Source organism: Rattus norvegicus, chromosome 5 (assembly GCF_021556685.1).
Source record: "Rattus norvegicus strain SHRSP/BbbUtx chromosome 5, alternate assembly SHRSP_T2T, whole genome shotgun sequence".
Lineage (NCBI taxonomy): Eukaryota > Metazoa > Chordata > Mammalia > Rodentia > Muridae > Rattus > Rattus norvegicus.
This window is the reverse complement of record NC_141538.1, coordinates 23,160,228-23,174,778: the sequence shown is the minus strand read 5'-3', so window position 1 is coordinate 23,174,778 and position 14,551 is coordinate 23,160,228. Positions and strand designations below refer to the sequence as shown.

Sequence of the window (14,551 nt, the reverse complement as noted above, 5' to 3'; positions counted from 1 at the left end):
GATTAGACCTGATATTCCTTAAAGAAGGAGTCTGTGTGCTACACTAAAAGAAGAACGTTGTTTCTATGCAGATCAGACAGGAATAATAAGAGATACAGACTTTCAGTCATTCAAACTTTTGTGCTGAGACAACAGTATCAGATGGTGAAACAACAAAAAACAGAGGTACCTTAACCAAGTTGAGTGGAAGATTCCACTCAAAGACAAAAAGAAAATGGGGGAATGAAAGACCCCCTCCTAGAAAGGGAATTGTACAAGCCCAAGGCCCTCAACTATAAAAGTAAAAAGTAAGTTTTTAGATATGTGGGACAAGCTGACCCATCATTTAGACGAAACAGACCAGAAAAGAAAACAAAATGCAGAAACCAGACTAAATTATGGGCACTGCTCCATGGGCCACCTGGCAGGAAAAAGAAAAAGTCCCTGACCCCCCAGAAGCCCTGACCACCATGTACTTTTTGCTAACTCACTGTTATGATTATAGCCAAAATAGGTAACATACACGTATGCCTCATTTACTCCACCAATCACATCCCTGTAACCATGCATCTGCTTCTGTAAGCCTGCTTCTGCTCCCCAATGCCCTATAAAAACCCGTCCCTGGTTCTGCTAGGCGCGCCAGTCTTCCGAATTGACTGGGACGCCCACAGATACCTGTGTATCCTGATCAATAAAAATCCTCTTGCAGATTGCAGCCTGTGGACTCGGACTGGTCACTGGGCTCGAGGATCTCCCTCCTGAGGGAAGATTCTCTCAGAGAGACTTACACTATTACCTTGTTGTTTGAGTAAACTTACAAGCTTATCTACGATCAATAACGAGGAACTTGTAGTTCCCATTGCTAAGACAAAACCTTTGTAGCACTACTTACTTCCAGTTTTGCCCTAGGGTCGCCGCTTGTCCCCAATAAGTTCTGCTTCCTTGCTGGCCGGCCTTTTGGAACGATCCCGTCAGTTTGTCCTCTCTTTCCCAATCTCGGTGGGACCTCCAGATGTCGACGCCTGCGCCGCCAGTGTGTGAGTATCGGGCATAGCTCTGCAGGATTGAAAGAAAACACGTACACGGGTCACCCGTTTTCAGCAAGTGCCACCAAGGCTTTACTGAGATCTCCTTACATACCCCAGGCAAAAGCCGAGGAAAACAAGAAGGCAGGTGAAAATCCCCAACCAGGAAAACAGGAAAAGTCTGTGTGGTGAAAGTTCTGGCCCAATCAGGGGCATAAACAACTTCTTAACAACAACAAGCAGGAAGGCTCATTGGGGAGGAAGGGTGCCATGGAAAATCCCAGCCCCAAATCAGGGGCTAAGAGCAGCTCCCAAGGGTGGAAACAATTTCTTGCTATAGCAGGCTAAGAGGCTCAGCGAGGTGGGAGGGAAACACCAAGGTAGGGCCCAACAAAATGGAAAAGAAAGGAAAGGAAGATGGCTGCTTTTAGGTGGAGAAGAGTTTATTAAAGATATGTGGAAGAGCATAGACAGCTACAGGAAGAGTCATCTGAGAGAATCCAATGTGGAAATGAGCAGACTGAGTTGTTTTGTGTGTGCGTGTGTGTGTGTGTGTGTGTGTGTGTGTGTGTGTGTGTGTGTGTGTGTGTGTGTGTGTGTGTGAGCCAAATGGGAAGGGAAAAGAAAAGGCAAAAGGAGACCAAGTGCAGCAACCAGGACCCCCCCCCCACCCACACACACACAAAGAAACGCAGACAAAAGGGACCATGTAACCAAAATGGTTGAATTATAGTGGGAAAAGCAACCCAGCCATCTGGGCTGGAGAAGTTTGTGATAGAAGGAAGGCATGCTACCCAGGAGAGGATTAAGAAATACAAAGAGAATCTGGTGTCCAGTTCTGCTTTGAAATATTAAACAGGTACCTGTCTTAGTTCGGGTTTCATTCGTTAAGTGAAGCGACTCCATGGCCACTGCAACTCTTATAAAGGACATTTACTTGACTTGAGACTGGCTAACAGTTTTAGAAGTTCAGTCCAGGGTTGGGGATTTAGCTCAGTGGTAGAGCACTTGCCTAGCAAGTGCAAGGCCCTGGGTTCGGACCCCAGCTCCGAAAAAAAAGAAAAAAAAAAAAGAAGTTCAGTCCATTATCATGGTCAGAAGCATGGCAGCATCAAGGCAGCTATGGTGCTGGAGAAGGAGCTGAGAATTCTACATCTTGATCCAAAGGCAGCAAAAGGCATCCTGTTTATCCCACACTGAGCAAACTTTGAGTACTATAAACTCTCAAAACTGGCCTACACAGTGACATGTATCCTCCATCCAGACCACAAGTAATCCTACAAGGCCACACCTGACAGTTCGATTTCCCATGGGCAGATCATATTCAAACTACCACAGCACCTTAGCCATTTGTCCCTGGTATGAAACTTAACAGTAATCATGGATTTTAGAAGTGAGCATTTCTCTGTGCCTATATGTCTTTCAAATGGGATTAAAAGCTGGTAAAGATTGTGAAGGTAAACATAAACCTATTACATGTAAGGACTGAACTGATAGATTTCCTTGTGACCTGCCATCTGCTTGGCTGAGCTTCTGAGGGTGAAGAGAGCCCTCTGCCCAGTCATAAGCTTCAGATTACTTGTTGCTGCCTAAGGAAGGACTTATCTACAAAAGCATCTTTTAAAAGAAGGCAATCTCGTTCTTTAAATTGATTGTACTCCTATCAATCTCAATAGGAATTGTCTACAAACACAGAGAAGAAAAAGGTCCCCTTAATCGTGATCTGCCTTGTGAAGGGTTAGAAAGCGTTAGCTATTCAGCATTTACAACAGTTTTATTTATTGGAAACAGGATGGAAAGAACTCGTTTAAGTTTTATTTGAGTCATCTCTGTTTCTCTTACAGCTAGGGCATTGCAGAAATTGTCTGTACTTGACTGAAAACGAATATCCTATTAATGATAAAAGCATTACACTCATGGAATGGGAAGGGAAAACCCATCAGTTTTCACTTGTTATTTTATTTTTTCCTTTTTTCTTTCATTATTTATTTTTACACTCCAGATTTTATTCCCCTCCCAGTCTATCCACTCCTGACAGTTCCACATTCCATACCTCCTTCCCTCCTACCTATCCCCCTCGTTTCTCTACAAGGATGTCCATATCCTAACCAACCCCACCAGACCTCTAAACTCCCTAGGGCCTCCAGTCTCTTGAGAGTTAGGTGCATCTTCTCCAGACCCGGGAATCCTCTGCTGTATATGTGTTGTAGGCCCAAACTGGAATCCAGATCAAGAGGAGGCCCCAAGACCTGACACCATTACTGAGGTTATGGAGCACTCACAATAAAAGGGTCCTATCATGACTGCCCTCCAAAAGACCCAACAAGCAGCTGAAGGAGTTAGATGCAGCAGTGTGCCCCCAACCAATGGACAGAAGCTGTTGACCCCTCTTGTTTGAATTAGGGAAAAGCTAGAAGAAGTTGAGGAGGAGAGCAACCCTGTAGGAGCACCACCAATCTCAATTAACCTGGACCCCCGAGATCTCTCAGGCACTGGAACACCAACCAGGCAGCGTACACCAGCTGAGATGAAGCTTCCAACACATAAGTTTTCTTAAAAAGATATTAAGTACAGAAATTCCTGCCCAGGACAAAAACTCTGGATCATCATTGGTAGAATTAAAGCTGTATTTTCCTATTACTTAGCATATTTAATCCCCTAATGTAGACTGGTAAATGAGGATGGTTGGAGCAACCAAAGAACTTATATCTAGTATTATACTCTCAGAAACTCATTCCTTTCCTGAGATAGTTTGTAGAAGTTTAGAAAAAGTATAGCTTAAATTGTGAAAATTGAAAACTAGATCAGTCTGTAACTCTGCTTTCTTTTTCTAAGTAGAAATGTTTTCTATGAATAAAGATTGAGGTTGGAGGGCAAAGGTTCAATTAAAACAATTCATATTTTCCTTCTGAACATCTGCAAAACCACTGACAACCTGATCATACAAACGCCTAAGAGCAGAGAGTGCATCATATACACAGATATTTTGTCACATATAAAATTAGATATTTTTAACTAATTTCACCATTTAGAATGTGTCATCCTTAGTCGAGTAGTGGTAGCACACACTTTTAATCCCAGCTCTCATGAGGCAGAAGTAGGCAGGTCTCTGAGTTCAAGGCCAGTCTACAGAGTGAGTTCCAGGACAGCCAGGGCAATATGGAGAAATCTGATCTCAAAAACAAAAACAAAAATCAAAACAAAAAAATAATAATAAGTCATCCTCAAAAAGTATGTAAGTTAATAAGGTAGTGGTTTTGTTATTAGTCTTGTTGTTAAAAATAGCAAAATAAATCAGGAAAAAGAAGAGAAATAGAAAAGATGGCTTAAAATTATCATAGAACAACCATGCAGAAGGATACTACAAAGACTTTTTAAAGTATTCAACAAAATATAAATGACATAAAATATATTTGCACTGCATTTTAAGTAGAGACACAGGTTATAAAACATACTCTTATAAAACAGGAATTGGACTGAAGAGATGGTTTGGCCATTAGAGCTTACTCTTTCTGCAAAGAACCTGGGTTTAGCTCCTAGCAACACTTGGTGATTCACAACCACTCATAACTCCAGTTACAGGGGTTCCAAGGCTCTCTTCTGACCCCACAAGTACTATGAATACATAGAGCACACATATAAAATATCAGGATTATATAGGAAAGAGCCTTAGGGGAAGGAAGCCCAGCTTATGAGCTGAAAAGTTAAGGGTAGAGGGTGGGTTAGTCCAGATAGGGACTGAGGGATGTTAGGAAAACCTGGACACCACGTCCCATTTAGTATCTTAAATATGCACCTCAGCCCTCTGTCACACATCTGAATCCCAGGAGGTATATAACGATATCTTAGTTAAGGTTTTATTGCTTAAGAGACACCATGACCAAGGCAAGTCTTATAAAGGCAAACATTTCCTTTAAACTCGCTAACAGTTTCAAAGTTTAGTCCATTATCACATAGCCAGAAGCACAACAGCTTGCAACAGACACATTGCTGGAGGAGCTGAGAGTTCTACATCTTGATCATCAGGCAGCCAGGTAGAGAATATTCTAGAGATAGCCATGAGGAAACTCTGATTTGACATTGGGCAGAACCTGAGCATAAGATTTCTCAAAGCCTATACCCTCAATGGTGCACTTCCTTAATAAGGCCATGGCTATTCAAACAAGGCAACATCTCCTAATAGTGCATTCTTTATGGGCCAAGCATTCACTCTATAGGGGCCAAACATATTCAATCCACCACAAATAGTATCCAGGGTGATTAGAAGTGCATCAGATGAATTTGTGTACATGTTCATCTTTACTCTGTTAATATGGTCAATCGCCTCAGTTGATTTCTAAATATTTAACTTTATACTTCTGAGTAAAACTCCCTGTATTAAAGATTTATTTTCCTTTTTATGCACTGCAGACTGTGCTTGGTTAGGGGTTTTCATGTCTTTGTCATCTTTAGTTTTCCTAAGTTAAGCCTGACTTTATTAAATGGGCAGAGATGGGTCTTGCTACACAAGCATTATCTGTTGAAGTAGTACACTGCACATGTGAAGTCACTTGGGCCCGAGTTGAATTGCTCTTTGCAGTCTATGTAAGGCTAAATGAAGAGAGTCTTTCTTCTGCAAGATCTAGCCAGGCTTAGTAGGGCAACTGGAAATCATAGCTACTCAAGAGCATGAAACAGGAGGCTAGTGAATTCAAGACCTACCTGCATGATATAGTGAGTAAAAGGCCAGCCCAAGCATTTGGGAAGTATAGTGAGCAGTATTCTACAAGTGTGGAGCCAGCCTGGTATGTAGAATAAAAGAAATATAGTGAGACTCTATCTTAAGAAAGCAGAAGGAATTTGGAATTAGCAAGACCTTATCTCCAAATAAAAGTCAATAAAAATGTGTGTGTGTTGGGGGAGCCTGGGAGTACTGGTATGTAGTAGAACTCTTGGCCAACCACTCCAAAAGTGCTAGCTCAAGCCCTATTAGTATCATAAAATAATAATGTTATTATCAATTATCAATTAATAATAATTCTTAAACACAAAATATATAATTTTATATTTATACATTTTTCTTTTTTTAACTTGGTTAGTAAAGCTGGAATTCACTAACTTTATTGATTTTTAATATAAGCAGCATTACTGTAGTGATAATTTTTAGCACATCTCCATTTTCTCTTCCTTTCCTTTCAGTACTCACCATTTTTTTTTGCCAATTTTTGTGAGGATTGTATCTGCAAATGCACTTTTTAAACCAATTCCAGCCCTCTGGTTGCCACTCCAGCTCCTCCAAAGTACTCCCCAACCTATCGAATCCATATCCTCTTCTTCTATAACTATTATATATATATATATATATATATATATCTTCTATATCTTCTATAACTATTATATATATATATATCCCTGTTAGGGTTTTGTGTTTCCATGGGTTTGGAATTTACCAACACATGCATTAGGAGTAAGAAACTTCCTGTTTCTCTTTACAGTGCTGTTAGGTTGTTCATATAAGATCTCTCCATTTCCTTAATGGAGGTACTTTATGCTATAAACTTTCTTCTCAGCACCATTTTCACTGTGTCCCTTAAGTTTGGGTGTATTGTAATTCATTCACATTAAATTCTAGGGGGTATTTGATTTATTTATTTCTGCTCTAACCTAGCAATTATTCTGTAAAGAGTTGTTCAGTTTCCATAAGTTTCTAAGCTTTCTGTTGTTTCTATTGTTGGAATCTAGCTTTAATCTATGGTAGTCTTGTAGGATGCAGGGGGTTATTTCAATTTACTTGTATCTGTTAAGAATTGCTTTGTAATGGAGTGTGTGGTCAATTTTGAAGAACATTCTATGAGGTGCTGAAAAGAAACTATATTCTTTCGTGTTTGGGTGAAACGTTCTGTGATATTTGTTAGGTCCATCTGGTTCATAACATCTGTTAACTCCAGTATTTCTCTGTTTACTTTTTGTCTGGATGACCTGTTTATTGGTGACAGTGGGGAACTTAGTCTTCCACTAAAAATGTGTGAGGATTAATGTATGACTTATGCTAAAGTATCTTTACCTTTACAAATATGGGTACCCTAGGGTTTGGGGTATAGATATTAAGAGTGAAAAGTTATCTTGCATGATTTCCCCCTTTTTAAGAAGGGCACTTGATTTTTGACAAAGGAGCCAAAATCATCAAATGGAAAAAAGATAGCATTTTCAGAAAATGGTGCTGGTCCAACTGGAGGTCAACATGTAGAAGAATGCAGATCGATCCATGCTTATCACCCTGTACAAAGCTTAAGTCCAAGTGGATCAAGGACCTCCACATCAAACCAGATACACTCAAACTAATAGAAGAAAAACTAGGGCAGCATCTCGAACACATGGGCACTGGAAAAAATTTCCTGAACAAAACACCAATGGCTTACGCTCTAAGATCAAGAATCGACAAACGGGATCTCATAAAACTGCAAAGCTTCTGTAAGGCAAAGGACACTGTGGTTAGGACAAAACAGCAACCAACAGATTGGGAAAAGATCTTTACCAATCCTACAACAGATAGAGGCCTTATATCCAAAATATACAAAGAACTCAAGAAGTTAGACTGCAGGGAGACAAATAACCCTATTAAAAATGGGGTTCAGAGCTAAACAAACAATTCACAGCTGAGGAATGCCGAGTGGCTGAGAAACACCTAAAGAAATGTTCAACATCTTTAGTCATAAGGGAAATGCAAATCAAAACAACCCTGAGATTTCACCTCACACCAGTGAGAATGGCTAAGAGCAAAAACTCAGGTGACAGCAAATGCTGTCGAGGATGTGGAGAAAGAGGAACACTCCTCCATTGTTGGTGGGATTGAAGACTGGTACAACCATTCTGGAAATCAGTCTGGAGGTTCCTCAGAAAATTGGACATTGAACTGCCTGAGGATCCAGCTATACCTCTCTTGGGCATATACCCAAAAGATGCCCCAACATATAAAAAAGACACGTGCTCCACTATGTTCATCGCAGCCTTATTTATAATAGCCAGAAGCTGGAAAGAACCCAGATGCCCTTCAACAGAGGAATGGGTACAGAAAATGTGGCACATCTACACAATGGAATATTACTCAGCTATCAAAAACAATGACTTTATGAAATTCGTAGGCAAATGGTTGGAACTGGAAAATATCATCCTGAGTGAGATAACCCAATCACAGAAAAACACACATAGTATGCACTCATTGATAAGTGGCTATTAGCCCAAATGCTTGAATTACCCTAGATGCATAGAACACATGAAACCCAAGACGGATGATCAAAATGTGAATGCTTCACTCCTTCTTTAAAAGGGGAACAAGAATACCCTTGGCAGGGAATAGAGAGGCAAAGATTAAAACAGAGACAGAAGGAACACCCATTCAGAGCCTGCCCCACATGCGGCCCATACATATACAGCCATCCAATTAGACAAGATGCATGAAGCAAAGAAGTGCAGGCCGACAGGAGCCGGATGTAGATCGCTCCTGAGAGACACAGCCAGAATACAGCAAATACAGAGGCAAATGCCAGCAGCAAACCACTGAACTGAGAATAGGATCCCCGTTGAAGGAATCAGAGAAAGAACTGGAAGAGCTTGAAGGGGCTCGAGACCCCATATGTACAACAATGCCAAGCAACCAGAGCTTCCAGGAACTAAGCCACTACCTAAAGACTATACACAGATTGACCCTGGACTCTGACCTCATAGGTAGCAATGAATATCCTAGTAAGAGCACCAGTGGAAGGGGAAGCCCTGGGTCCTGCTAAGACTGAACCCCCAGTGAACTAGATTGTTGGGGGGAGGGCGGCAATGGGGGGAGGATGGGGAGGGGAACACCCATAAAGAAGGGGAGGGGGAGGAATTAGGGGGATGTTTGCCCGGAAACCGGGAAAGGGAATAACACTCGAAATGTATATAAGAAATACCCAAGTTAATAAAAAAAAAAGAAATAAACTTCTCTTATGAAAAAAAAAGAATGAAATGTCCTTCCTCATCTTTTTTTTTATTAACTTTGATTTGAAATCCATTTTGTTAGATATTATAATGTCTATGCAAGATTCTTTTTTAGACCCATTTGCTTGGAGGATCTTTTTCTGATCCTTTACCCTGTCTATGATACTGAGGTTATGTTTCTTATATGTAGCACAATGCTAAATCCTGTTATCACATTCATTCTGTGAGTCTGTGTCTTTATTGAAGGATTGGAAGCATTGATATTGATAGATCTCAATGAGAAATGATAGTTAATTTATGTTGTCATTGTTGTTGTTGTCATTGCACAAGAACTTTCCTTCTTTGGGTTTTGCTGGTGTGAGGTTATTTATTACCAGTGCTTTGTGAGTGTAGTTAGTCTCCTTGTGTTGTAATTTTCCTTCTAGTATCTTCTATAGGTCTAGATTTGTGAATAGATATTGTTTAAATTAGGTTTTATTACGGAATGGCTTGTTTCTCCATTTATAGTGATTGAAATTTTTGCTGGGTATAGTAGTCTAGAATGGTATCTGTAGTCTCATAGATTTAACAGGACATCTGTCCAGACCCTTCTGTTTTTAGAGTCTCCACTGAGAAGTTGTGTAATTCTAATAGGGTCTGTCTTGCTATTTGGTCTCTGCCTCTTGCAGCTTTTAATATTTTTTTTCTTCTGTGGCTTTAGTATTTTGATTATTATGTGGTAAGGGAACTATTTTTACTGCTCTGACCTATTTAGTGTTCTGTAAGCCTCTTGTACTTTTATGAGCATGTCTTTCTTTAGATTAGACTTTTTTCTTTTATGATTTTGTTAATATTTTCTATGCCTTTGAGCTAAGGTTTTTGTCCTGTCCTTACTATTCTTGGGCTTGGATTTTAATGGTGTCCTAGATTTTCAGGATGTTTTATATCAGGAATGTTTGTTTTAGATTTAACACTTTTTTGACCAATGTATCAGTTTCTTCTATTGTATCTTCTATGCCTGAGATTCTCTCTTCCATCTTTGTATTTTCTTGGTAATGCTTGTGTTTGTAGTTCCTGTTCATTTACTTAGATTTTCTATATACAGAATTCTCTCAGTTTTTTTTATTGTTTGTATTTCCATTTTAGGTCTTGAATGGTTTTATTTGCTTCCTTTAGCTGTTTAGTTGTTTTATTTTGTTTGTGTGTTTGTTTGTATTTTTTGGGTTTCTTTAAGCGATTTATTTATTTTACCCTATTTTACTTATTTCCTTCTTAAGGACCTCTATCATGTTCATAAAGTTGGTTTTCAGGTTATTTGCGTGTGCTTCAAATGTGTTGGAATATTCAGGGCTTGTTGTAGTAGGATAGTTGTAATCGAGGTGATATATTGTTCTGGCCATTGTGGATTGTGTTTTTCCACTGTCATCTAGGCTGCTAGGTTTGGGGTAATTATAGGTTTAGGTGCCAATTTCTGAGTTTGTCTTTGTTAGATGGGTGTTGTGTTCCTTGGTTTCTTTCCTCCCTGGCCTTCTGGCTGGACTAGCTTATGGTTAGTTAAAAGGTTGGGGGACGGATTTCTGATAGCCATAGCAGCCTCTGCTTGAGCAGTGGGGTTCTACCAGAGTTGGGGGGCTGGATTCTGGCAACCTCTGGGTCTTTGTCACAAGTTGGGGGCTGGCCAGGATATTGTGACAATGTGAGGAAGGCCTGTTGTGGTGGACTGGGCAGGCACTGAGAGATTGGGGTTAGTCTGTCTGTGAACAGCCTATCTGGGGTTTTGAAAGCCTCTGGTGGAGCACATGACATCTACCAGGCTACGGTGATAAGGATAAAAGGGGTGGCTGGGAGAAGGGTTGGAGAACAGGCAGGAGTGTTAGTAGTCTACCTGAGGTTCTACTTGTCTGTCAGCATGATGTCTGGTAATGCAGGTGTGGGCCAGATATGGTGATGAGGGGACAAGGGGTAGATAGGGATAGGGTAGGCAGGTGCTAGGGGAGTGTTGGTAGTCTGCAAGTACAGGCTTACTTGGAATTCTGAGTACTAGCATTGTCTCTGGTGAGGTAGGAGCCAGACTACTTTCTTATACCATCCAGAACCACCTATATCCTGTGGAATGGACCAACCCTTGTCAATCATAAATTAATAAAATGTTCCCATGAGCTTGCCCACAAAGAGCATTTTCTCAATTAAGATTCTTTCTTTTGAAATGACTCTAACATATATTGAGCTGACATGGGGGCACAGGAGGTCAGTGTCAAGTGTTGCTCCTCAAAATCTCTCTACTTCTCCCCCAGTGGTCTCTTACTAACCTGGAGCTTACTACTGAGCAAGCTTGGCAAACTTCAAGATCAGACTGGCTACTCTGCCTCCCTTGTATTGGGATTACAGCTGGATACATTTTTGTATGTGGGGTGAGGGTATTGAACTGGGGTCATCACACTGACATGCCAAGCACTTACTCTTTAAGCCATCTCCCCAATCAGTATCTCTTAAACATTGAGACTTGTTTTGTCCTGTTTAGTTTATTTGTTTTATCATTGTATTGTTGTTTATTTGTCTTATTTGTGTTTCCCATTATCATGCAGATCAAAGCACTTTTAACTTTTCTATTAGTTAAAAAAAGCCTGACTTTATTTATTTTGTGATTCATGCATTCCTTAGAACATTGTTTAATTCCCAAATACTTTGACATTTTTCAGAGTCTAAAACTTGGCTTCTAGCTTTGTACTGTTATGACCTAGTATAGGCTCTGCATTTCCATCTTTAAAAATCTGTTGATTCTTACTGGTTTCCTGTATGGTTCAGCAAATTATGTTGGTTGGTGATTCAAGTATACTGATAATATATTGTTTGCCATGCTGGGTGGAGTATCATATAAATGTCACTGAGGTACAGCTGCTCGGCAATATCAGCACTCACATTTTCAGTGCACTTCCTGTTTTTTTTTTCTTTTGTGCACATACTGTAAAAATGACAGAGGTGCATTTGGAACCTTCCTCTACACCTATGGCTTTGCCCTGTTCCCCCATTCTCTCAGTCTTATTCTGCCTGTGGTGATGTACATGTGCTCAGATCATTACGTCACAACGACTGTCTCACTCTCACAACATCAAAGAATGCCTTGGTTCTGAATATTACTTATTTGCTCAAATTTTGTTTTCTTTCGTATTGATATAATTCCTCCACATTTTCTCTTCTCTCACTCTGATAAATCTCCCCATCCTCCTGCTTCAGTCTCTTGAAGGTTAGCATTACAGGCATGTACCCCGCTATGTTTATAGTAGAATGAGTAGCTTCTTTAGTATGCGTTTCTTATGTATGTATAGAACTGTTTTCTCTGTTATATTAGATCTGTCTGCTAAGTAGTATGTTTATACAACAGCCACTCAATGCTATTACAATATGACTTATTAGAATATGACTTATTCTAGACTATATCTTTCTTTCTGTCTTGTTCCTCTTTTTTCTTTTCTTCATGTAATTTTTTGATAAATGCACATTTGTCTTTTCTTGTCCTGTTTTATTTTGATTTTTCAAGGAAGAATTTTTCTGTGCAGCAGCCCTGGCGGTTCTAGAAATTTGTAGACCAGACTGGCCTTGCACTCACAGACATTCACCTGACTCTGCATCATAAGTGCTGAAATTAAAGGCGTGTACCACCATATCTGGCAAATGTAATAGATTTTAAGATTTCATCTCCTGAGTTAATATGGTTAGATATTAAGTATCCTCTTTTATTAAAGAATTGGTTCTCAGTGCAGTGTTTTGAGGGTAGAGCTTGTGACCCATGAACCTCTGACCTAATAGCTTCATCCATGAATTTGATGCCATTACTGAGAAACTGTGTAAAACGGAAATAGAATCTTTTCTGAAGAAGTATGACACATCAAATGTGAGCCAAGGTAAGTATTTCTCCATTTAAATGACATTCTTAGGCATCTGTTAGGATGTCTGAATTAGTGTGCCTGGTTGGCTATTTGTTATTATCCATTGTTGCTATTCTTTATCATATCAGTGTGTCCATTCAAATGGAATAGCATCACAGTTTACCAAGAAGAGCCACTTATTTTTCCTTTTTTTATTATTTATTTCTTTTATTAACTTGAGTATTTCTTATATACATTTCGAGTGTTATTCCCTTTCCTGGTTTCCGGGCAAACATCCCCCTCCCCCTCCCCCTCCCCCCTCCCCCTCCCCCCTCCCCCTCCCCCTCCCCCTTCCCCCTTCCCCCTCCCCTTCCTTATGGGTGTTCCCCTCCCCACCCTCCCCCCATTGCCGCCCTCCCCCCAACAGTCTAGTTCACTGGGGGTTCAGTCTTAGCAGGACCCAGGGCTTCCCCTTCCAGGATATTCTTTTTTCTTTCTAAAGATTTATTTATTTATGTAAGTACACAGTCATTGTCTTCAGACACACCAGTAAAGGGCATCAGATCCCATTACAGATGACTGTAAGCCACCATGTGGTTGCTGGGAATTGAACTCCAGACCTCTGAAAGAGCAGTCAGTGCTCTTAACCACTGAGCCATCTGTCCAGCCCAGAAGAGCCACTTCTAATGGCAGGTTTTATGTTCCCCACCTCAGTCTTGTTGTGTCATTGTGACATGTTTCAACTCACATTACAAGTGATTTTCTTGAAATTACTTTAAAGGTTTACATAAGTAAGATTACTGTTTTATTTACCAATCTGTTGACTATTTCTACTAGGCTTTCCTTCCTCATGTAGAGTCAAGTTTTCATTTAATGTTATTTGCCTTCCACTAGCATTCTCAGATTTCTAATAGCATTTCTTATATGGGCAGGTTATCCAGGAAGAAAACATTCTTGCTTTTTGTCTGTCAGGAGTGGTCTTTACTCTCAGTTTGAAAGCTATTCTCACTAAGAAATTGTATCCTGGCACCATTTTACATTCAGCTCCTTAAAAGTCACTTAATAGTTTTGTGGCAATAATATTTTTAATTTCAAGTACATGTTTCTCATCCGCTCTTTTGTATAATATATCTTTCATTTCCTTCCTTCTTTCCTGTCTGCCTTCCTTCCTTCTTTTCTTCTGCCTCTCTTCTTCTATTTCTCAATCTCTCCCTCTTTCCCTCTCTCCCTCTCTCCCTCTCTCCCTCTCTCCCTCTCTTCCTCTCTCCCTCTCTTCCTCTCTCCTCTCCTCTCCTCTCCTCTCCTCTCCTCTTCTCTTCTCTTCCCTTCCCTTCCCTTTCTCTCTCTCTCTCTCTCTCTCTCTCTCTCTCTCTCTCTCTCTCTCCCCCTTCCTGTCATTCTTTCTTTATTAACAAGGTCTCACTAAGAGCACTGGCTGTCCTGAAACTTTCTACATAGACCAGACTGACTTCCACCTCACAAAAATCTGATTGAGTTCTGTAATTAAAGTCATGCACCACCACACTCATCATGTTCTTTATTGCCATTTTTAGCATTGATTTTGTTTTGTTTGGTTTTCAAAGTTTTGTGAGGATGATCTTCCAGATTTTGTCTAGAATGGCACAGTGTTAATCTTGGATCAGACCAAGGTTTGATCCTTTTGTAGCTCTGTAGAATGCCGTGAATCTTCATCTAAATGTCTATGTATGACCAGTAGCTCTCACCGAGCTCTGTTCTCTTTCTAAACCTGTA

The 14,551-nt window shown here is 40.2% G+C and overlaps 1 protein-coding gene across 1 annotated transcript in view; it reads right to left on the bottom strand.

The window, feature by feature from the left end:
• The window catches only part of LOC148005656 (uncharacterized), a 49,947-nt gene extending 47,745 nt beyond the window's left edge, over positions 1 to 2,202 (bottom strand). Inside the window, exons 1-2 of the mRNA XM_087551474.1 lie at positions 1,868 to 2,202; positions 872 to 1,035 (exon numbers count right to left, since the gene is read on the bottom strand). Coding sequence (XP_087407600.1) covers positions 872 to 1,035; positions 1,868 to 1,937 — 234 coding nt within the window. The 5' untranslated portion in view covers positions 1,938 to 2,202. The remainder of the gene's footprint in view (positions 1 to 871; positions 1,036 to 1,867) is intronic.
• Positions 2,203 to 14,551: the final 12,349 nt, after the last annotated feature.